The sequence below is a fragment of the Ylistrum balloti genome, unplaced genomic scaffold (assembly GCF_031769215.1).
Source record: "Ylistrum balloti isolate Yb309-2 unplaced genomic scaffold, AGI_CSIRO_Ybal_v1 Utg369686, whole genome shotgun sequence".
In the NCBI taxonomy this organism is placed as follows: Eukaryota; Metazoa; Mollusca; class Bivalvia; order Pectinida; family Pectinidae; genus Ylistrum; species Ylistrum balloti.
Window position 1 is genome coordinate 448,547 of NW_026781924.1, and position 25,657 is coordinate 474,203.

At 35.4% G+C, this 25,657-nt stretch overlaps 2 protein-coding genes across 2 annotated transcripts; both read right to left on the reverse strand.

Annotated features, from left to right (window-relative positions):
• Positions 1 to 371: 371 nt before the first annotated feature.
• LOC132564994 (cerebellin-1-like) lies at positions 372 to 2,630 on the reverse strand. Its single transcript, XM_060229601.1, has 3 exons — positions 2,509 to 2,630; positions 1,187 to 1,494; positions 372 to 793 (listed from the first exon to the last, which is right to left on the reverse strand). The coding sequence occupies exons 1-3, from the start codon at positions 2,628 to 2,630 to the stop codon at positions 372 to 374; spliced, it is 852 nt and encodes a 283-aa protein (XP_060085584.1).
• Positions 2,631 to 12,152: 9,522 nt separating this feature from the next.
• LOC132564999 (cell division cycle 5-like protein) lies at positions 12,153 to 25,079 on the reverse strand. Its single transcript, XM_060229607.1, has 20 exons — positions 25,002 to 25,079; positions 23,851 to 23,954; positions 23,080 to 23,241; positions 22,501 to 22,622; positions 21,938 to 22,034; positions 21,634 to 21,684; positions 21,195 to 21,271; positions 20,687 to 20,790; positions 20,217 to 20,296; positions 19,542 to 19,617; positions 19,143 to 19,307; positions 18,501 to 18,675; positions 17,873 to 18,018; positions 17,292 to 17,472; positions 16,294 to 16,418; positions 15,761 to 15,955; positions 15,162 to 15,359; positions 14,601 to 14,684; positions 14,061 to 14,189; positions 12,153 to 13,269 (listed from the first exon to the last, which is right to left on the reverse strand). Exons 1-20 carry the CDS (start codon positions 25,044 to 25,046, stop codon positions 13,162 to 13,164), a joined length of 2,424 nt encoding a protein of 807 aa, XP_060085590.1. The 5' UTR covers positions 25,047 to 25,079; the 3' UTR covers positions 12,153 to 13,161.
• Between the last annotated feature and the right edge of the window lie 578 nt (positions 25,080 to 25,657).

Sequence of the window (25,657 nt, forward strand, 5' to 3'; positions counted from 1 at the left end):
TATCAGCGTAGGACTTTTCCCGGCAATATACACACAGGAATACGAATGTGTATCACACAACACAGGACATGACGATCGATCATTGATACAGATTCTGTTTGGTTAGTTAGGTGATAACAAAGAAAAAAGATTAAAATTGTAAAATGAAAAGAAACACATCAGCCAAATTGCAATCTTAGTTTGTGACAATGCACACTATTTTCGGAATGGAGTAGCGAAAAAGGTTACAGCTCATTTAGGCAGTTTGTCATAAATAGAAAATATGCTATCAGAAATCCGTTCGCAATTTCCTCGGGTTTCACCTTATTTTGAGTCTAATAATACCAGCTTAGATAGATCAAGGAATTTGGAAAGGGCATGATGACAGGAAACTAGGATATACGCCAACCCGAAAACATCGACTTGCCAAGATCGGGTACGCTACGCACCGTCCCACCTCTCGTCGATCGAATTAAAACATGGTCCCCAGCATTGACTGGTGTGACAATCACACCCGTGGAGCTGTCGTACGCGTGTCCATATTCAGCACACGTCATCAATGAACCACGTGATGAACCGTTGATGACGAGTTCTGTAACTAACCATTCCGTCTTTATTCCTACGATAATCCAGTTGAACACATACAACCCGCTGACCGGAACCTGGTACACTCCGTCTCCTTTGTTATAATTATTGCCTACGTCTAGATGAACTTCATCAAATATTATCATCGAACCAGGACTTGAAACTAATGTATTACTCAACGATACGCTAAACGCATGCGTCCAACTGGCGTCGACTGATGAAACCCTAACTGAAATTAAAAAAAAAGTAGACGTTGAATCAGATCAAAAAAGCAAAACACGACATAGACAGAGAGTACTGTTTCTTGAAAGTAATCAATTTACATCTTTGCAATGTGATTAACAATTTTAAATAAATTCTCGACAGGAGAGAGTAAACATATTGACTACTGTTTTATACAGGTTTTTTAGTACATATATTTTTGATAGAGAAGTTCAACGACTTTAACAAAGGCTCGTTACCACTGTATCTAGATATAAAGTAATGCTGTTAATTATTTGAATAATTGTTCAGGACATTGTCTCACAATCTATCAGAAATGTACCAACATTCAGTTATCTACAGAATGGGTTCCTAAAACGTTTTCATTATTGACCACCCAGAAAACAGTGCTTATACTTACCTGATTTTTTCGAAATTTCATTTACAGGATTTCCATCGTGCACCTGTTGAGATATGTTTGGAATTCCAGGGTTGTCTCCAAGTAAATCTTGGATAGCGTTACGGTCGGTTGCATTGATCTGCTGTTTGTTCACTAGTACACGGTTTGGAGTTGACGCTGTTTTCAGGTCATGAAGTTCTCGCTCCAGCCGATCTATTTGAACATCTTTAAGCTTCAAACCTTCCTCTAGCTGTTGCAGTCTAGTCTCCTGGCGATCCATTCGCTCTATCAGTGATGGCACTAAACGTCTTAGTAGTTCCTCTGATCTTCTACAATTAAACATTAAGCCGAATTTCTTATACCATACATAGAAGATAACCCAGGCTTCCAGAATAAGCCTCAAACCCAAGGTTCGATCCCTAGAGGAGGCAATGGAAGAAGTATGTTACTGTCTGTTACATTGGAACCCATGTGTAGTAGGGACAATGGAGGTTTTGACGGAAATACTTTTTTTCAATTAGCCACAAGCATTCAAATCACCCAAGAAAACTCGAAAGGAGAGTATTTCGTTCCGGTTAGTACTAGCTTCAAAGCAAGACTAGTACATCAGCTGTTACGGGTTCAATTCATAGCGGAGACAATGGAATATTTATAACCAATCGAATGGAAGTTCTTATCATCACTCTAAGTGTTATGCTCGTTCGATTTTCTGTCCTTCCGTCCGTCCTTCTGCTACCTGTCCAGGCTCTATCTCCTACCCTACTAGTCACTGGAACTTCACACTTGGGGCATATATTCGCCTTAGTAAGGCGGCTTGTCATGTATCAAAAGTATGTCACTCTGACCTCTACTTTGACCTTTGACCTATATCGAAGGAAAAAATGTTGCCTGCGTTCTATCTCTTACACCACTTAGTCACTAGAACATCATACGACCATAATTTAACGAATTGTTTTTCATAACAATATTTAAAAAGTATTTAACTCTTGTCACAAAAAACAACAAACTATTGTAATGTAAGAGGTACAAGGGAGACAATATCTCAATGAGGTCCTTCGTGTATATCTCGACTTCCAAATAGGATCAAATCAACAACAACGGAGCCACCAGGTTTATAACGATAATTAAAGATATCAATATGTCTTCCGAAAAAAAAAATCTCAATAATTTTCACCAAACCTGCACCTTCCGATAGCTTGTATCCTTTTATCTGTCAGTTGTCGACATCTTTCACGAACATCGTGATGTTGGGAACAAGTTACTGAACGTCATGTGAATGTTGTTTTTTGGGATTTGTACATCCTGCTTACGTGGAGATGGGAAAGAAACTGGTGTTATTTTACCTGTCGTCGTCCCACCTGGCAGACGAGCCAATGTACATCTCATCTCTCTCCGTCCCCCTCTCCTCTGCTCCGCCATGCCATATCCCAATTAACAGAACGACGGGGAACAGCGGCCAATGCATTGTAAATAGGTGTCGACAGACGTCAGCAATGGCTTTGAGGTTGACGATAAACGTTTCGTCGTTATGTTCGGATTAGATGATAAGAAACTATGTAGATAAGAGAAAGGTCGATTCAACGTGTTATCTGTTCATTAATTTCGTCGAGTGCTTGCATTTGTCAGTCATTTTTTTTGGGGGGGATTTCACTAATTGTAGTGATAAAATAAATTACAATCGAACCTCATTATCGCGAACTCGTATAACAAGGAGACCTCAATTAACTCGAAGTATTTCTCCTGTCCCGGCAATTGTTTCTCTTTAAACATTCAGTCTTACTTACATCGAATCCTCGGATAACTCGAAGTTTTCCAACGATCCCGTCGACTTCGAAATAACGAAGTTCGACTGTAATGTAATCTAGAGAATAGAATTAATTGGAGTTATTAACTATTTTGATTTATTTGATGTATCGGTTGTAAATATCTTTATATATCTTCGTGATTGTATATCTACAAAGTCAGCCCAGATTCATTCCTCATTTACGATTGGTTTTTTTTATGTCGAACAAGAGTGATTTGTGTTTGATTTATATCATAGCGTAAAACGTATTTATTCATGTCTAGTTTCATCACTTTAAAATACAATAGCCTTAGCTTTTAAGTAATGACTGATTAATGATCTATATCGTCCAGCACTTACTGGGCTTTGCTGAATTTGAAATAAAAAAAAACTTCCTCCGTCTATTTTATATAAATCCTGCCGACACCGATCGAATTATAACAGCAAAGAAAATCTGAAAACAAGCAGCGAAGTTTACTATCGGGGTAATCTATTTAAGTCTAATTATTTGAAATAGTCCATTCCTGGTCTGCCTCAATATAACCTTAAAAATATTTAGAAATCCTTTCGGAGTATGAAATACATCTAGTTAAATCTTTTCGTGCATAAAGCTATTTTTATTTAACAAGATGGACGAGAGAAGAAAAACCTATACTTATTCTCTAAAATTCTATGACTAGGAAGCTTGTATAATGAATCAATAACCCTGTTTTAATGCCGTCCCGAGCTATATTCCACACAACACAATGCGGGGTCGATGTTATACCCGACCTAGGAACAGCTCACCAACTTAAGATAAAGGATATGTTATCTGATTCGGTTCTCTGTCACATACATGGATAAAGGATTTCACGTTTAAGAGTAAAATCAATGATATTTAAAAAAAAGATTACTTTCCATCACAGTTCAGATTGTACTCTTCAAAAGTGAAGAATTGAATTTTAAATTCTTATCGTATATCATGACATACTAGATATACATATAGACTATCTGATACATATTCCATGGTTGTCGAAGGGTTTAACAAAAGGTTGTGTTGTCTTTGAGAATCAAATAGGTGTATGTTAAAACATGTTACATAAAACAAGATCGATTGCTCGAGCAGCGTGATTTTGACGTACTGGGCGACCGAGGTTCGATTCTCTCAATCGGACGCGAAGGTATGGGGTCACCTATCCACCACGTAAGGTTTTCCGTGTACTTCTCGCAGTAAGATCCATCGCGTATTTCCATTAAAACCAAATGATTAACTGAATACTTGTGTCACAATTTTCTAATGTTCATCACGTCCCGTGCTCAAGTGCTTTCTCCTCTTCATTTCGAATCCTTCTGAATACACACCCTTGGTGCCATACATTGCGGGAGAGACCAATAATTATGTTTATGTACATTAATTATAGTTATATATCTACGGTAATAAATGTTGGTTTTAGCAACAATATTATAAATAAAGGGGGTATATAAGAAAGAGAAGGAAATCTATTAGAGTCTATAATATACTGTTGAGTGACTTGACTTATTCTACAGTTATCATTTTCAGATAGATTGTCATTACCATATAAGAGCAGATGCAGGTCAATCGGAATATAACTATTTAATTCACGTAATAGAATAAGTCTCTGATTAACATAGTTGTTACAGATAACGAAATCGCGAAAGGTGTCTTCAATAGGGTGTCCACATTGACAGTGTCGATAATTGATTAAATTAAGTCTATAGAGGTCATTGTTAAGAGTGCTGGCATGATTTCGTGGTCTAACGTGGAGTATATTTTTTTTCCTATCGCCGAAATAATAGAAGTTTGGAACAGTTATGTTGCGTTTAAGGGATTTTTTTTTAAAAGATTGGTATGATATACTTTGCCCTATTTCTAAATCGAGCTGATTCCAGAGCCTAATAGTGGAGGGGAAGAAAGATGAGTTTGTTAATTGTAGTCGGAATTTTGGTAACGAAAAATTATGTGCATTACGAAGATTGTAAGATGAATTTTCGGAAACTAACGGTGGTAGTAAGGAAGACAAGTAACTTGGTGTTAGATTGTCAGTAATTTTGTAAAATAACTGTAACTTCCTTCGAGTTCGTCTTTAAGACAATGGTTCTAGCCCACTTTCAAAATAAAGGGATTCCCTACTGGCGTATGATGGATTCCTGAAGAAGTATCATTAGTTTCGTTCTATACTGTTTGATACGCAAAAATTTACAAACTGAAGTCTTAACAATGAGGGGTCAACATCAAAATAAAAAATAACATTAGTACATTCCAAAATTATTTATAACAAATTGACAATGATTAGAGAAATACATAAATATCACTTTTCAATGATAAATTTAATCCATTGATACTTGTCCCACTGTAGGCAAAACATAGAGAATTCTGTTTGTACTAACTTTTACCTTTAATTGTACTTGTCCAGATATTAACAGAACCATTCGGTTACGCCCCTTGACTAACATTATCAAAGTCACACACTTAGCTGGCAGCTCACTTGAGATTCTCTCTCAACTTGTGGTGGTCATAGATTCAAATCCCATCACTCACAATAAAAATGGAGATCTACTTACATGTCGTGTTTTATTTCTATATTAACATGCTCCAAATGCTTTCAGGACATCACTGATTTCATTTATGTTTCTCCAAATTTGTTTTGGCAAAAGGGAGGGAATCGTTTTTGTAACAGCAACTGACCCACAGAAATTTCCACAAAGTTTCTTTTAATTAAAATAAATTAAGTAATGCTACAGTGATAGTTTCAATTAATACCCAACATGATTGAATACAAATCTGGGAGATTCTAAAAAAGTACAACAAGAAAACACAGAAAACAAAATGTTGCTTTAAAAGAATAAAAAATATGAACAAAAGAAGAAATATCTATATGAAAACTCTATAATTACAAGGAGAATGATACCAGGTGTGTCGAAACTCTTGTATAATTACAGGAAGAATGATACCAGGTGTGTCGAAACTCTTGTATAATTACAAGGAGAATGATACCAGGTGTGTCGAAACTCTTGTATAATTACAGGAAGAATGATACCAGGTGTGTCGAAACTCTTGTATAATTACAAGGAGAATGATACCAGGTGTGTCGAAACTCTTGTATAATTACAGGAAGAATGATACCAGGTGTGTCGAAACTCTTGTATAATTACAAGGAGAATGATACCAGGTGTGTCGAAACTCTTGTATAATTACAAGGAGAATGATACCAGGTGTGTCGAAACTCTTGTATAATTACAAGGAGAATGATACCAGGTGTGTCGAAACTCTTAACGCCGTTTCTCTAATGACAATATTCGACAATATAATATTTCCCGTCAGATCTATTCGAGGACCATAAAATGTCCTCATCATCTTCATAGACCTTACTGCAGGAAAAGTAGAATAGTACAGACATCATAACGTCTGTCACTGTAGAAAGTAGAATTCTTAGTTCAGACATCATAACGTCTGTCACTGTAGGAAGGTAGAATTCTTAGTTCAGACATCATAACGTCTGTCACTGTAGAAAGTAGAATTCTTAGTTCAGACATCATAACGTCTGTCACTGTAGAAAGTAGAATTCTTAGTTCAGACATCATAACGTCTGTCATTGTAGAAAGTAGAATTCATAGGTCAGGCGTTATAACTTCTGTCACTGTAGAAAGTAGAATTCATAGTTCAGACATCATAACGTCTGTCATTGTCGAAAGTAGAATTCATAGTTCAGGCGTTATAACGTCTGTCACTGTAGAAAGTAAAATTCATAGTTCAGACATCATAACGTCTGTCAATGTAGAAAGTAGAATTCATAGTTCAGACATCATAACGTCTGTTCAGACATCATAACGTCTGTCACTGTAGAAAGTAGAATTCTTAGTTCAGACATCATAACGTCTGTCACTGTAGAAAGTAGAATTCTTAGTTCAGACATCATAACGTCTGTCATTGTCGAAAGTAGAATTCATAGTTCAGGCGTTATAACGTCTGTCACTGTAGAAAGTAAAATTCATAGTACAGACATCGAAACGGCCGTCACTGTATTATAGAAGATGTTTTGTTTTCGATGTTATAACCCCTGTCACTGTATTATAGAAGATGTTTTGTTTTCGATGTTATAACCCCCGTCACTGTATTATAGAAGATGGTTTATTTTCAATGTTATAACCCCCGCCACTGTATTATAGAAGATGGTTTGTTTTCAATGTTATAACCCCCGTCACGGTATTATAGAAGAAGGTATGATTTTCGACGTTATAACCCCCGTCACTGTATTATAGAATAATGTATGATTTTCAATGTTATAACCCCCGTCACTGTATTATAGAAGAAGGTTTGTTTTCGAGGTTATAACCCCTGTCACTGTATTATAGAAGATGGTTTGTTTTCGAGGTTATAACCACTGTCACTGTATTATAGAAGATGGTTTGTTTTCGAGGTTATAACCCCCGTCACTGTATTATAGAAGATGGTTTGTTTTCGAGGTTATAACCCCTGTCACTGTATTATAGAAGATGTTTTGTTTTCGACGTTATAACCCCCGTCACAGTATTATAGAAGATGGTATGATTTTCAATGTTATAACCCCCGTCACTGTATTATAGAAGATGGTATGATTTTCGATGTTATAACCCCCGTCACTGTATTATAGAAGATGGTATAATTTTCAATGTTATAACCTCCGTCACTGTATTATAGAAGATGGTATGATTTTCAATGTTATAACCTCCGTCACTGTATTATAGAAGAAGGTATGATTTTCGAGGTTATAACCCCCGTCACAGTATTATAGAATAATGTATGACTTTCAATGTTATCACCCCCGTCACTGTATTATAGAAGATGGTTTGTTTTCGATGTTATAACCCCCGTCACTGTATTATAGAAGATGGTATGATTTTCAATGTTATAACCCCCGTCACTGTATTATAGAAGAAGGTTTGTTTTCGAGGTTATAACCCCTGTCACTGTATTATAGAAGATGGCATGATTTTCAATGTTATAACCCCCGTCACTGTATTATAGAAGATGGTTTGTTTTCGATGTTATAACCCCTGTCACTGTATTATAGAAGATGGTATGATTTTCAATGTTATAACCCCCGTCACTGTATTATAGAAGAAGGTTTGTTTTCGAGGTTATAACCCCTGTCACTGTATTATAGAAGATGGTTTGTTTTCGAGGTTATAACCCCTGTCACTGTATTATAGAAGATTGTATGATTTTCAATGTTATAACCCCCGTCACTGTATTATAGAAGAAGGTTTGTTTTCGAGGTTATAACCACTGTCACTGTATTATAGAAGATGGTTTGTTTTCGAGGTTATAACCCCTGTCACTGTATTATAGAAGATGGTATGATTTTCAATGTTATAACCCCCGTCACTGTATTATAGAAGATGGTTTGTTTTCGATGTTATTGTTACTGTGATAAAGTATTCCTAATGATATCGGACGTTACATCATCCGTCACACTATAATCGCAAAGAGTGGTTCAACTTACATTAACGTCTTGTCGTTAAAACAGAGAACTATAATTGAAATCCAATTTGTCATTACGGTATGAAAGCAAATTTTACAACCGCTGTGAATCAAGCTAACAGTATAAAAGAGCAAAGTAGTAATGGATTGGTTAAAATGCAAGAATAAACCGAAACAAGGCGCCATAGTGATACTTGTTCATCAGTGATACTAGGAACCTAAATTAATTATGTATACAAATGAAGTATTTCTGCTGTCAATGTAGCCTCCATTATTAGCGGAACCATTAAAAACGATGACGTTATGTACCCGGAATGACGTTTAAAGTTTATTATTAATGACTGCATATGTCAGTAATGGATGCTTCGTACAGTTTGTTTTAGTGTCACGCAGTTATTTGGATTATCTGGTAAATAATTCAAAACAAAGTGATGTTTATTTTATTCGTTTTTGATTTGTTATCTAGTGTATAATCTGTCCTTATTAAATGTAAATACTGATGTCGCACGCAGCACCTATAACAGTTACATACATACAGTTCATATATTCTCCTCAACTGGTACTGATATAACGTCATTTCATCTCTACTGACCTGTACTGATATATCGTCAGTTCACCTCTACTGACCTGAACTGATATATCACCAGTTCATCTCTACTGACATGTACTGATATAACGTCAGTTCACCTCTACCGACCTGTACTGATATATCGTCAGTTCACCTCTACTGACCTGTACTGATATAACGTCATTTTACCTCTACTGACCTGTACTGATATAACGTCAGTTCACCTCTACTGACCTGTACTGATATATCGCCAGTTCACCTCTACTGACCTGAACTGATATAACGCCAGTTTACCTCTACTGACCTGAACTGATATATCGTCAGTTCACCTCTACTGACCTGTACTGATATATCACCAGTTCATCTCTACTGACCTGTACTGATATAACGTCAGTTCACCTCTACCGACCTGTACTGATATATCGTCAGTTCACCTCTACTGACCTGAACTGATAAAACGCCAGTTTACCTCTACTGACCTGAACTGATATATCGTCAGTTCACCTCTACTGACCTGAACTGATATAACGTCAGTTCACCTCTACTGACCTGAACTGATATAACGTCAGTTCACCTCTACTGACCTGTACTGATAAAACGCCAGTTTACCTCAACTGACGTGAACTGATATAACGCCAGTTCACCTCTACTGACCTGTACTGATATATCGCAAGTTCACCTTTACTGACCTGAACCGATATAACGCCAGTTTACCTCTACTGACCTGAACTAATAAAACGGCAGTTTACCTCTACTGACCTGTACTGATATAACGTCAGTTCACCTCTACTGACCTGTACTGATATAACGTCAGTTCACCTCTACTGACCTGTACTGATATAACGTCAGTTCACCTCTACTGACCTGTACTGATATAACGTCAGTTCACCTCTACTGACATGTACTGATGTAACGTCAGTTCACATTTACTGACCTGATATAACGTCAGTTCACCTCTACTGACCTGTACTGATATACGTCAATTTACCTCTACTGACCTGAACTGATATAACGTCAGTTCATCTCTACTGACCTGTACTGATATAACGTCAGTTCACCTCTACTGACCTGTACTGATATAACGTCAGTTCACCTCTACTGACCTGATATAACGTCAGTTCACCTCTACAAATCGGTATTGGAAAATTAATTTATTCCTTTAGAACAACACTGATGTATGTTTGTTACTACGGTCTATCTGTATAGTGTAACTTCGCCTGTTATGACCGGTCCTGACATATTGTCAGTTGACCACTACTGACTGTTACTGATATACTGTCAGTTGACCACTATTGTTAGTAACTGATATACTGTCAGTTAACCACTACTGAATGTTACTGATATACTGTCAGTTGACCACTACTGTCAGTTACTGATGTACTGTCAGTTGACCACTAATGACAGTAACTGATATACTGTCAGTTGACCACTTACAGTTACAGATATACTGTCAGCTGACCACTGACAGTTACTGATATACTGTCAGTTAACCACTACTGACAGTTACAGATATACTGTCACTTGACCACTACTGACAGTTACTGATATACTGTCAGTTGACCACTACTGACAGTTACTGATATACTGTCAGTTAACTACTACTGACTGTTACTGATATAGTGTCAGTTGACTACTACTGACTGTTACTGATATACTGTCAGTTGACCACTACCTAATGTTACTGATATACTGTCAGTTGACCACTACTGACTGTTACTGATATACTGTCAGTTGACCACTACCTAATGTTACTGATATACTGTCAGTTGACCACTACCGAATGTTACTGATATACTGTCAGTTGACCACTACTGACTGTTACTGATATACTGTCAGTTGACCACGGTCTTTTCCACAATCTCTGGAAGGGAAAATCTTGTATGTTTATTTTGAAAACTCTTTTATTGATTTTTATAGATATCTTGTCAAAGACTTTATTAATACATTTTCTGTTACCATGGAAACAGATAACCCTCATCACAAATTTCAGTTTTTCTGACCCAATGCTCTGAAACCATTCAAGATAATTGCTCAAAACTTTTTTACACTAATAATACCAGTAGTAACTTTTGCTTTGGAGAAGTTCATCATTTAAGTACTATTTTCTATTACCATGGAAACAGATAGGCCGAATTATAAAGTTGATTTTTTTTCAGACCAGTCCTCTTTAACCATTCAAGGTAATTACCCATTACTCAAAGACTCAGGTTTGTGCTGTGGTAAGTTCTGGTATTGATGTAATACTCTTGACTTAAGGTTAAATAAACATACTGGATTTATGTTTACTACTGTATGCACATGGATTTCCTCTACAGGCTCTGGTTTCCATCCCAAGTATGACAATCTTGTGCCATATCATGTATGACAACAAGACAGTCGAAGAATATCCAAGAGTTCATATGATTTCTACCTGAAAAAGCTGTATATATTTAGCCCAACATCATTAAATAGCTGGCTGTTCAAGCCTTTAGCTGTTTTCTGTCATCTATCCATTACCTGTCAGTACACAATCCTTGTTATATATAGAGTTAAACAAATTACCAGAGATAAATTTCTCAAACTTCTTATGCAGATTTTAGCCTAGTTGTGCACATTCAATTTTGAATCTGATCAGTGAAGGATATTTTTCAAACTGATGCAGGTTCCCCTTTGCCCTTAATTGTGCCAATGTAGTTTTGGAACAGTGAAACAAAATGGCCAACAGACAGCCATCTTGGATTTTGACAGTTGAAGTTTGTTATCATTAATTCCTTAATATATAAATCTCAGACAGCATAATAGTAAGAAGGGTACTCCTTTTCTCTAGTTGTGTTCATTCAATGTTGAGTCAGATTAAAAAACAAAATGATCTACATGTGGCAGTCTTCGCTTTGACAGTTAAAAGTTTGTTTTGCTAATTTCTTAAGGAGAGTACTGAATGGATCTCTCAAATTTCATATACAGGTTCTTTTTGGTCCCTAATTGTACCTTTTAATCTGTTTGATCAGAAAAGCAAAATCTTGGATTTGACAGTAAAGAAGGGAAAAGATGTTACAGTTTTAAAGATCAAACAGTAGTGGGCACCAAGATCCTAGACAGAGTTCATAATTGTTTTTATTATTGTAATGTGTGTTACAGAAGTGAACTTAATAGATATTTTATTGAATTTATGAGTAAGCGAATGATTGGTAAAAATGTTGGTATTGTCTCATTTTATTCAAAATTTGGAATGCAAGCTATTATATTACAAGCATTAATATAATGCCACTTTTGCTTCCTGGTTGAACAAAATGACTGCTGTTGAGTCAATGTGGCTTCTTACTGAAAATTTACACATTGTCCAATGAGAAACATTTGTCGCAAATCACAAAGAGTAACCCCCCCTGATTTATAGGTGAGGCGTTCAGGTCCCGGAGTATATAGACTATTAAACAGATACGCTTATACACTTACTTCACGTTAGAATTAAGAGTAAGACGAGAGCTTCCTATGGGTTACGGGATCTCCCAAAACAATTCACAACTTTACCTAAAATGCATTTCCTCGGATGTAGGTCACAGTGACCTATTTAAGCCAAACTGGTAGTGAACTACTATCTATAATATTTACTATAATCATTCATATTTCACAATTTTCTTCTCTATATCAGTTGAAGTAAATTTCACAACATCTGTCCTTGACTGTTTTTCTATCATCCATACACCAAACAATTGCATTCATATTTGAACAGAACACATTCAATCAACATTATCTTCTTTTTTTCTTTCCTCTTCTCTGAAGAATGCCTTTTCTATCCAACTCATGTAAATTCTTCTCAAACATATTTTCTACAATTCACATCAAGTTTCTTTCACATCCTCTCATGCTGAAATGTCTTTTCTATAAATGACAATGTCATTGTCCTTTCACCTCCTCTCCTACTGCAGTATGTCTTTTCTGTACTGAAGCTCACTGTCAATGTCCTTTCACCTCCTCTCGTACTGCAGTATATCTTTTCTGTACTGAAGCTCACTGTCAATGTCCTTTCACCTCCTCTCGTACTGCAGTATGTCTTTTCTGTACTGAAGCTCACTGTCAATGTCCTTTCACCTCCTCTCGTACTGCAGTATGTCTTTTCTGTACTGAAGCTCACTGTCAATGTCCTTTCACCTCCTCTCGTACTGCAGTATGTCTTTTCTGTACTGAAGCTCACTGTCAATGTCCTTTCACCTCCTCTCGTACTGCAGTATGTCTTTTCTGTACTGAAGCTCACTGAACTTTTTTTGTAACTCTCTTTCTCGCTCTGTCTGTCTCTGTACATCTTCTGTTAAAGACTGAAAAAAGAAAAAAACAAATGTTGTGGAAGAGACAACTACAAAATAACTCTGCTATGACAGCCCAAAAAGTTGAGCTTTAAAATTCATTTTAATACTTGCTTCATAAAAACTTTCTTTGCACAGTAATTTAAATTTCTTACTTTAAACTAAAATAAAAAAAAATGTCAAAATATATACGGTAAATCTATCTTGTCTTGCAATGAATATACCAGTATTTTTTTGTCTATTACACATGTGTTATAACCTTTGTAATGTCTGGTTTAGATAATGAAATGACATTTTCAAAAATTACATTATGATGAACAATCAGGACCATAGAGATAGAGCTGAAAGGACATTCAAGTTTGACTTAGAAATGTCTGTTTTTTACAATATTTGTCTAAATAACTGATCATAAGATAAAAAGATTTTTCATTTCCACTTAATATGTGATTTACGAAACTCATCACAAATTTTTCATTTTAGCTCACCAGGGCCTCACTAAAATTAACTATTCTTAAATCTTCCTTCAAAAGAATCCTATGCTAAATGAACTCTCCTGTACGATTCATTATACATAGATTTCACATGAATTCTGTAGAATATTGGAAGTGATCATTTCTGCTTTCACTCTTAAGCTCATGAGGAACATAGTGACACACTTTTAAAGACTTTGTAACCAATTTATGAGATTCAATTCAATATTAGACAAAAACTGCAACTTTTATCAGAAATGCAAAAAAGATTACATTCCACATTTTCTAAAGCTCCAAATCAATTTGCAAATTTATTACCACTAAAGAACTCACCTCTGATCGTTTTGGTATAGCTCCTAACTCATGTTGTCGCAGATTTTCAAATGTTTTCAGCTCCACAAAGGTCTGCTCAATTTGTTCATAAACATCATGAATCTGTTTAATCAAACCTTGGGAACGTGACTGAAAATAGGGAAAATATTGTAAGACATCTTTGCAACCACCATATCACTTCTCGTCAGAGAACATCACTTGTAAAATAATATTTTTTGTGATATCAATCTATTTACAACCAAGTACCTCAGATGAAATAGCTGTAGTGCTAAATATCATTTAATGTATCAGAGGTAAGAACTATAGTGAGGAACCATCACAGACTCTGACAACATTTAAATAAACAATACCTTAACCTTCACGGTATTCTGAATTTTGAATATTAGGAATGGAATATACAAAAAGAAAACCAGTGGAAGTTTTCAAGTGAAAGTCAGATCCTTCTGCCAATAAAAAAAAAATAATAATAAAAAGAAGATCTTATCCCTAAAAATAAAATAGCAGCTAAATATTTTTTCTGTAAGTGAGACAATGTCTTACCTGATAGCCTCCGAGAAGGATCTTTAATCTTTTTTCTAGCTTTGCTGCTTGTTTAGCATCTTTGGTCATGTGTGCTCTGTTACCCTGAAAATTACAAATGCCATTTAACATCAGGTGGGGTAAAACGATGGTTGTCATAGATACATGTTTGTGTAATATATTATTTTTCAGGCCAAACAGATATCACAACAGCAAGTATAAGACATAATTTCTTCAAAAATATGACTACCGTAAAAACCCACGTAATGTCCGCATCTGTGTAATGTCCGCACCCCTTTTTTAACACAAAAATCTGGGGAAAAAACCCACCTTCCATGTAATGTCCGCGGGTAAAAATGCAAATTGAAGCTGCCGATTTCATTTCACGATACAAAATTATGGTCATTCATTAGAATGAGACTACAAAACATTTATAAAATTTCTTGAAATAAAGTAAATATATTGATCTAAAAGTAACAATATATACATCTTATAACAAAACATAACATAGACCTATAGAATATTTACAGTGAGAAATGAGTTTCAATTCTGTTTTAACCAGCCCTGATTTGTGACACTTACCTCAAGACGTTTCTCGAGTGACTCTATGCGGTCCTTTTTGTTTGCGAGGTTGGCACGTGTGTAGCGGTTTTGTGAGGGGAGATAGAGTACCTGGGAGTAACACTCCTCCCACACCTGCGAGTAGGATTCTATAGACAAGTCTCCGTGGTTCATGCCTGTCTTTACCACCTCCATCTCTCTTTTCAGCAGCTGCTTGGCCTGGATAGCATGAAAACAGCAAAAATTTGAACTATTGGACAATAACAGCCATGGCAGTAATATAACAAACTTTATTTCTTTACAACAATTGTAAAACAAGTTTTTGAAACCTACACCAATCACTCTTGTTGGTCTGAATGGAAGTGTGTGAGGGGTCTTATAGTGGGAGGAAACCAGACTACCCGGTGAAAACCCACATGATCGTACAGGTGATCCCTGAACGTAGAGGTGAAAGGTGAGTATGTCGCCACTGGATCACATGACTTCCCTTGACAATACTCAATGAGAACAGGTAAGCTTTCAGTACAGGCTGTAACCTAAACAGCATCAGATCACAAGTAACTATAAACAGTTCATGGTTCTAAGTATGTGTCCAATATGACAACATACAGAAAACCTACCATATCAATGTCATCCTCAGTGTAGCTGGAATAAGGATGCTGCTCTAGATAAGCTAGATGTTGGGCCTGATTCACCACACCCTTCTGGCTTGGCTTTTTACTGTTGGGGTTGACTCCCAGCTGCCCTGGTGTGGGGCTGTACACAGCATCATAATGTAGCATCGTCAGCATCTCTTTTTTGATCAGCTCTTCTGCCTATCAACAGTGATATATAGTTACTGTCAAATTAGTTTCTCTCTCAATCCCCTCATTACTTATCTACTGGTTTCAATCACAAATAAAACATATTTACAACAGTTGTTTTGCTATGAAACAAAATGTAATTATTGTTATAAATGTTAGCTTACATTTTCCAGATATACAGCTTGAAAAAGAAAAATAATTTTTTGGAAGTTTTGAATATTGAATCTAATCAATATGTATTCTGTGCTAGCAGACCAGAAATTTTGATCATTTTTCTAAAGAGTTTTCCAAATCTGAAATTATCAACCTGATTACAGGTGTAATAAAATTGTCTGACAACAGGAGTTTACCTTCTGTAGTTCCAGCAGAGGTGGGTCACCTGGTCCTACCACACGTAGGATGTTTTTGTTGATATCTGCTGGCCGAGGAAGATCCAATTGCACCGCTTGGGAACGGAGTCGTAATTCCTTCATACCTATCATCAAAGAAAGTGTTAAAACCTTTCATCACTTATTAACTCTAAATATTGAAAATATGTTGTTGGAATAAAAAAAAATCAAATCATTCGAATGTTTTGTGGCAGGACAATTTACTGTTTCTTTTCAGTGTCTGATATATCAAATCCTGATGTGTCAAGCACTCGTAGAAATAGATTTATTCACAATGAATGAAATTTTTTGACATTTGAACTGAAATTAAAAAAAAATTGTGAAGCAATGTACAGAAAGCTGGGAAATGGATTAAGATTTCTGAGAAATTCTACCAGATTTACTTTCTCTCCTCATGTTTAAATTTCTGGTATTCTGACACACCAAGTTTAATGGTTATGTACAACCTCATTATTTCATATTCATAAGTGACCATGATTTTGGCTACAAAACTCCTAAAAAAATCATACAGTCTGATTCAAGTGTGGTAGAAATAAAGCTTGCTGAGTGATGAGGGTGTACTAATAATCATTACTAAGACCCTGACCTTAGTTTCAGGTAGCTGTGATTGGCTGAAGGCTCATTGTTTCCATTTTGATGTCTTAATCATGTAACTCACAACCAAAGAAAGACATATAGAATGAGAATGTCACCAGTTGAGATTTTGTAACAGTCCTTTTTTTCATGACTGAAAGGTCTGAAGTTATGTGATAAACAGAATCTTACATTGGTTTCCAATTTTTTTTTTCATTTTTCCTCTCCTGACTTGTTCATACATGTCATTTCAAATGGAAACTTAGGTAATATCCTTTACATATGGCTTCACCTAAATACAACGAGGAGTGATTGGTAAAGATTGAAGTACTGGATTGTGTCAGCACACAGAGGGCATGAAGCAGTTTGTTTAGTGAAAAAATTACGTTTGGCATGTTGGATCTCCTCGTAGCGCTGGTCCACATCAGCCTGGTCTTCTACATATGTGTCAGTCTCCATCTGCTCGTCGCCCGTCTGCTCCATGTCCTCAGGGACTACAATCTCGTAATCATTCTTTGGACGCGGAAGACTGGCAAGACCTTGCTTCAGCTGTTTCTTTAGGTCTTGCTGTAAACATAAGGAAGTTTGACTTCAACAAACAATAAAGCATAATCACTCAAAGGCAAACCAAAATGTTCAATTTGTCCAGAAAAATCACACCAGTCTTTACATAATTAATCAGCAAATACATTTTTCAGATTTCTGTTCCTTTTCTTCTCTAGCAGTTAAAGAATCACAATTTCTTTTTCCAATTTTTTTTTCCAATTTCACCAGAACATCGACATTTTTAATAATGAAATATTTTCCTAGTGTTTTTCCAAAATCTGTTTGATAGAAAATCTCTTAATGAAGAATAAGAATCAACAGATGGTTGTTAACAGTATACAGGTGAAAAAATACATCTCAAATGTTACAACAATCCTAAAGTGTTTAAATGACAGCAGCATTATAGCTGGGTAGTCCTCACCTGATAGAACTGGTCACTGACTGCCATATCAAAGTTCTCCTCGGGCTGGTTGATGTTTAGTTTGTCTCTAACTGGTGTCCTCAAAGGTGTCTGTTGTCCGGGCATTCCCCTAGGTGTCATCCCCCCAACCATCTGAGGGGTCATTCCTATAGTAAACACAAATAATTTTCTATATAATATGCTATATAATTCCCCAATCTTCCTTATACATTAAGTCCTATACATCAATCAAATATTCTCTTTTCACTTACTATCATTTTATCACCTGAACTTTCTTAAGTGTACACTTTAAGCCATTGTAGATACAAATCTCATCAGTGAACTAATTTTAAGTCTATGTATAAACATACCATGTCAGCGAGCTCACTTTAAGCTAATGTTTAATCAAACATGGCCACTGATCTAACTTTCAACTGATGTATAAACATTTGGTCAACAAGCTTAGTCTTTACTTAGTCTTACCCATTATTGGTTGGTGAGCTCACTTTTAACCTATGTTTAAACATACTTAGTTAGTGTGCTTACATTTAACCAATGCTGAAAAATACTAGGTTGGTGAGCTTACTTTTAACCCATGTTTAAACATAACAGTTCACCAAGCACAATCAAAGTCTATGAATAAACATACCTGGTCCCTCCCCTGGGCCTGGAGTCCTCATTGGTGTGGCGATCATTGTGTTTGGAGTCTGTGGTAGATTGTGTTTGGGAGTAACACTACTAAAATCAGACTCGGTCAGAGGTGTGTTTAGTCCACCCTTTAGGGGTGTGTCAACTACAGTCAACGCCATTATGTTCTGCGCTTCCTGTAAATAAAAGTCTTAATTCTGTAACTTATGACAAAGAAATTATAAATGGATTGTGACAAAACACATCTCTCCACTCATGGTTCTCATAGTAATACATAATCTTTATATATATATATCTTGATAAAAAAATTTTCCATTGATGTCCATTGTGAAAAAACAAAAAACAAATCATTTAAACACCAGTCAAATGAACTCAACAAACATATTCTTGGTGAGTTGATACCCTACAAACAAAACAAATGGAAATCCTATATTTCTGTTTCTGTACGGCATTACAGTGTTATAAAGATAAAAACCAACAATTGTTGGGTTTTTAGTTTGCCTGTTGGTTCTGTTGTTGCATACCTTGTTCTCATTCGAGATTGTGACATAACTTATTTAGATGTTGCAAAGTTTGATGCTCAACCAACCAAACTAATACAACTCACTACAAAACCAATTGGGTGGAACTAAATTCTACATACCTGGATGATGTTGTCCTGCAGTGCTGGAGTCCTTGGGGTGCGCAGGTTGGTAGCTGTAGGGTTGAGACTGTAGTCCTGGAGGAGGGCCTGACTTGCCCCATCCTGGGTTCCGCTCTCCTCAGCCTGTTGACGTGCATACTCACTGGCCTGACCGACCTTCACAACCTGGGAAACAAGATAATAATATCAACAAGTTTGTCTCTGAATTCAATAATTTATAACACACTACAAAGTCTCACTAAGCAATAACACATTTAATCAACACGATAATCTGAAAGTATAATCGTCTTTGATGGAAGTGAACCACACTATGAATACCCCATCTTGAATAACCTGCTAAAGATATGTAATTGTTATGAAGATGGCCAATGCTGACTACAGATATATTATCATGTTTACCTCCTCAAGTTCAGCATCAGATATCTGAGGGGAAGGCAACACCAACTTGCTCCTTTTCTTTACTGGTTCCTGAAAGCTAATTCAACAACATATGGTAACATTCCAGTATTCTTTAACGGATGGAAATATTTAAAGAATTTTTGAAGTTTATAGGTTCAATGTTATCAATGTGTGGAATGTTTCAAGAATTATAAACACTTCAGTCTTTAAGTCAACAAATCCTTAAATTCTAATCATGTTATCAGAATTAAACAAGAAATCCCAGAGGGATCTTGGCGCCCACCATTTGAGGATCTGTTTTCAGTTCTTGAAGATTTGTTTATTTTTTTTTGTGTTACAGGTTTTGTAAATGTTCATGAACTGGTCTTCATTGAATGTACTCAATGATGGTATTGATGGTAATGAAGATATTTTTATTAAGCAACTTTTAGCAAATATCATTTGATAGTATTATTAGATAGCAGTCAGTTACTGATGATGGTGGGCTAAATATCAAACATAACATTAAGAAATACATTTCAATTCAAACTAAACATTTCCTTAAATGATTGTATAACTCCAAATAAAGGATATTGATAACCAGATTGAATTTTCAGTATGAAAAAACTTATTCTTGTTTTTTCCTTGAATAGATTTACGTATTTATGAAATAAATCTATGATAATGGCTACTTACTTGCTTTGGCTGGCAATAGCTCCTGGTAGGTCGTTCTCTTTTCTCTTCTTCTGTTTTTGTTTGTCCTTCCTTCGCTCTTTCTGGTAATAAATAACAGACAAGTTATTTATATGATTTTTTTTACAGATAACAATGTTACAAAAAATCAATTCAGTAATTCATGATCAAATTCTAGCGAAGGCAATTAAAAAATATTATGTAGATAGAGTCTGTTCTTTCTATAATCAATGACAGTGTATAGACAGTGAAATGTCACATAAACTGCCAAATGGTTGAACTAGGAAAGTCAACAGCAGTGATTAACTGGTAAAGTATTGTCAAAGCTATGTATGTTTATAGTGATGTATTAAAAAATATTGTGAAATCATTGAAATTTTTAACCCCAAGAGGTGGAACATTATAGCTAAAATTCTGAGTTCTTACAACATGTCACAATATATTGATCAACAAACTACACTGATGAAAGTTACCTCTTCCTTGTCTGATCTGCGGTCTCCATCAAGATTTTGTTGTCTGAGACGCTTGAAATTGGGTTCTTCTGCCACATATACTTCCTCAGAAGTATCGTAGAAACCTGTACACAAATGTATTAAGTCATTACAGTCAAGAAATTTCCATTTAACATAACAACACAATCTTGGCATGATAAAAACATTTACTTCAATTTCATCAGAGAAAATTTGATGGTTTGATACACAAGTATATTCTAGTGATGCATTTCTTTGATCTGACTTTTGATCTATTTTTGTGACCTTGAACTCAAGGTCATGGCAAAGATCTACAAGTTAAGTCTGTGTATACAAAGAATGTTTCTATACTACATAAGAATAATCTTCAAAATCTTAGATTTTAGAATAATTAGATGGCATTTTAAAACTTTAAATACATATCATGTTGCATATTTTTTTTTCTCAATTTCTGCTAATAATGGGAAAGACTCTTTAAAATTTAAACCATTGAATATAAATCTATATTTACCTGGAGCAGGTTTCTTTTCAAATGGAATTTCAGCATTGTAGTCAACTCCTCTCTTCTTCTTCCTCTGTTTCTTGATGCTGTTCATGATATACAGTGCCTTGTTAAACATTCATCAGAAATATTTGACTTCTGTCTTTATTTCTGAACTTTAGTGATAGTGATTGACACCATGTAAAAACACAGGACAAGCAATGCTTGTAACGTATCTGTTAGCACAACGAAACATTTCTCTAAGTGAAAAAATAAGAATGCAAATCAGTAATACCTAATGCATTAAAAATGTTCTCCATGTTTTTGTGTCTCCAATAGGACTAGAAGATTATTCATAAGGTTTGTACATTATTGAGTTTTCAGTAAAATCCATCACATTTTACTGTATATTACAGTCTGAACCCCATAGAAAGTCTAGAGATAAGGATGAGTTATCTCCCTTACTTACTCAATACCCGCTGCCCTCAGCTCACGTCTCTTCTGTAAAGCTGCCAATCTCCTGCAAAAGTGAACAAATATTAACCAAGCCATTGACAGGAACATATGATGTCAAGAGTTAACGTTTAACAGTTTTAAAAAGTTCTAAATATGGAGTAAACTGAAAAGTAATATATTGTTAATCACTTACACAGTAACTCAATATTATGAAAACCAACTGGGATCGTTTACTTAAGATTAATTAATGGCCATCATACAGAAATATTTCATTTTGTTTTCCTTCTTTGCAGTACTACAAGTGAAATATGCATTACCTTGCCTCTTCCAGCTGTTTTTCTCTTGCTTTACGTTTGGCTTTTTTACCCTGTGTGTTTGCTAGCCTAGCACGGGCTTCAGATAACATCTCCAACTCTAAATGGGAAAAAGTATATATATATATAAACAATTTTATTGAATTTTAGCAATCAACTAGAATCTGGATTCTGATTTTACAATAACATCAAACACAGACGAGGGATTTCTTCATGTTCATACACACCATTCACTGACAAAGTAATTACTACAGGGCTCTCACACCCCATTTTGGGCCTGGGGCCCTTAGAATCGGGAAAAATAATGGTGTTTTCCTTAGAATTGGGAAAACTTCGGGTCTAAATTGGGAAAAAAGATACTATTTTGCATTCGGAATATTCGGCCCCAAATCTGGCAGATCGAGAGCCCTGTACTAGGCTTATCTTATATCAGATCTTATGAAAAAAATAGCTCTCCTGGCTTTTGAAACTGAGTTTACTCCTAAAATGATGCCATGAAAAGCTTAATGTTATCTTTACAGAAATACATAAAACATCTTCTATAAGATAAAATTTTACATGATTACCATCTTCATCCATGTCCACAGGATCTGGCTTGGCTGGTTTTGTTTCTGGATTTGGATCAATCTCTCCTGGTCGAAGTTTCCTTGGATCATCCTCAGATTCATCGCGATTTTGTGCTTTATCTCTAAATCACAAAACAGAATAACACTGATATAGATGTGATTTTTTTTTATGTTTCTATCTGACCTGCGGTCCACTGCATTTTTTGTTTACATAACATCATGCATAATTACATTAACATAATAAATATAAAGCTATGCAAACCATATAATAGTACTTGTACAAAATAACAGGTTTAATCAATTATTTGTCAGAACTCATTTTAAAATCTATTTTTGGGGTTTATGAAAGAGCATAAAATACAACTACTAGTGTAATTATGGTATTTTGCTTGAATTAATGTGTTGTTCTGGTAATTTTCAACTGTGCTAATAACACAATACAACCTGTGTACACCTTTTGCTACACATTATTATTTTAAGTCATTAGTCAACTAATCATAATATCTTTTACAGAATTACTGTTTTAGCTAAGTATATAAAAGAAAACCATCTTATCTTCGGAGAAAAAATACAACATACAGTAAGTATTCATAATGCTCCAGACACTGGGCAGCAGTACGTCCAATGATAGGGGCAATTGTTCTCCATTGTGTTGGCATCAGCTTGGCCAAATGTAGCAATTTTTCCTCCTCTTCTCTGCTCCATTCTGTCTTCTTGATACTAGGGTCCAACCATTCAAACCTAAAAGCACACAGATATTGCTTTCAATACATTACAAACTAATAATTAACCATACTTTTAGTAACAACTACAGGCATCAGAGGGTATCCAGACAAATGGTATCATTGATATGTAAAAGGCCTATCACTCTTATTGAAGTCAGATTATCAATGAAGAATAAATTATGTACAGCACCTAAATAAACAGAATTTAAGTGTAATACTTTTTGTTGAAGTACATAAAGATGTTTATGATTCTGACTATATAGTAATTTTTGTTAATAGATCTGAAGATCGAAAATGAAAGTGATAATGCTTGAGACTCGTTCTGATCTGTAAAATAGTCAATCACTATCAACAAGTACTGCAAATTGATGCCAAATTTCACAGTTAGACTTTAACAAGAACATCAGAAGAAATCAGAAATTCCTGCAGAGTTATAAAACTGTGCTTGTTTGACAGCTCCTTCTCCAGCTGTATGATTGGTTAGAGCATTTATCCAAAGTTATCTCTAAAAAAATAACGTCTCACTTTGAATCCATATTTGGTTTCTACTGTTACAGATATATATCTAAGCAACAAAATAAAAAAGATGATGTGCAGTAAGAAGCAATGTAATGTATTCCCTTACCATCTGGCTTTACACTGTTTGGCAGACTTTCTGTGCAGCAGTGATGCGATTCTTGCCCACTGGTTTTTCCCATATTTCATAACAGCAGCCTTCAAAATTTCATCCTGCAAACAAAACAAACATGTATGAAGATATTACAGCCATAAGTTTGAAATTAAGTGACATGAAAAAAACCACTGCATTCTGAGATGAAATTTCCTTTTAGAACCTGGGGACTACCTAAATTGAACAACATATGGTAGGCCTGTAGTATGCCATCCAGAACAATAGGGGTAATTATAAGGGGCTCTATCCAAGGACACAAGCATGTATCCATGGTTCCTTTCTCAGCTTCCTAAGAGCACAAATGACATAAACAGGGAACTTCACATGAAACACTCTGTTATGGCCCATCAGCTACTGTACTGACAGATTCGCATCCGCACTATGGATACTTGGCAATCAAAACAAGTTTATGTAAATTCAGTCCTGGGCCTATACATTCCTTATGTTTCAGACAAGTACACAAGGATAAGGCTATTGTTGAATTTTCAATTGAATGAAGATTGTCTCAAAAATGTTAGTCTAACAAATGAAAATTCAACAAGCAAAGAAATGGATTTGAAAAAGCAATGACAAGGTACTGGAGCACCGACAAAATCTGGCTATAAATTGTAAGAAAGCCTGATAGAGTATGATGGTCACGTATTCATAAATATCGACATGGGAAGCTGTGAATATTTATATCTAACATTGAAGAATCACTTTTTGTACATCTATATTTAACTGTATTAAATATGATATGATTAAGTATGTTTTGTATGGGGTAAATCGACGCAAGACGATAGCCAAATCCAGACTATATGGCAAGATTTCCCGGTGCTCTTGTACCTGATAAGTCAGGCTGAAAAAATGACAAGACAATGACCCTGGCAATTGAATCAACCATAAAATCAGGAAAAACAGTGACTTATCTATAACAAAACATCCGTGGATCTGTAGTAATTACTAAAAACTACTATTTCGGAGTACATTTTGCGTTTGTTTATATCCACACACAACTTTTACCATTCTCACTTACCCTGCTCAACATAATTTCCACACGAGATGAGTATGTATCTGTTCAAACACCGATGTCATTATTTGATTTATTCTATGTATGCTATACTTACCTCGGTGTTCCGCCACACACCACCTTTGATCATTATTCTCGGCATCTTGGATCTTTGAGTGGGGGACCTGCAAACAACGTTTTTCTCACACCACAATCATACGAAGCAAATACGATTTCCGTTTCTCGTTTGGTTCTCGTTTAGCACGAGATGTACGGTCTTTCGGTTATCACCGGACTTTATCCATTCTGCGTGAGAAGAGGGCCTTTCCAAAGTATACCCAGCGCCACAACATAAGTTTCGTCGTAAGTTTTTATTCCAAGAAATCAAATGTCGAGCGGTAAATTATGATCATTATGATAATAATATAATTCGGCTTTATATCAGGTTGTTGTCAATTTGCATGTTGCTATTTTGAATGAACGAAATCGTTTTCTTTTCTGAAGTGTTGCGCTTCAATGATATTCAATATTCATTATTAAACGTAAGCTTAATGATATTCAGAAGGCAAACACCCTAAACACACAGCCCTGTATTAACGTTACAATTTAATTCAGATAGTTTATTTGAGTTTAGCAATGGTAAAACAAATATATATTTTCGACATTGATATTGAAATTAATATAGAGTTGCACACTCTTGTTTTTATACAGTTACGAGAGACTAAATGAATTATGAATTTTAATTTTAATTATGGAAAAGCCATTCAGAGGGAG

Bases quoted from the DNA above. Each gene is read 5' to 3' on its own strand.
- LOC132564994 (XM_060229601.1), bottom strand. From the start codon at position 2,630: ATGCATTGGCCGCTGTTCCCCGTCGTTCTGTTAATTGGGATATGGCAT. The intron at 1,495-2,508 runs GTAAAATAACAC...GTTTAATTGTAG, and splicing joins GCCAGGTGGGACGACGACAG to AAGATCAGAGGAACTACTAA. The intron at 794-1,186 runs GTAAGTATAAGC...TTTTAATTTCAG, and splicing joins TGAAATTTCGAAAAAATCAG to TTAGGGTTTCATCAGTCGAC.
- LOC132564999 (XM_060229607.1), bottom strand. From the start codon at position 25,046: ATGCCGAGAATAATGATCAAAGGTGGTGTGTGGCGGAACACCGAG. The intron at 20,297-20,686 runs GTAACTTTCATC...ATTTATTACCAG, and splicing joins GCAGATCAGACAAGGAAGAG to AAAGAGCGAAGGAAGGACAA. The intron at 18,019-18,500 runs GTATGTTTATTC...TGTTTACTATAG, and splicing joins AGGCCCAGGGGAGGGACCAG to GAATGACCCCTCAGATGGTT.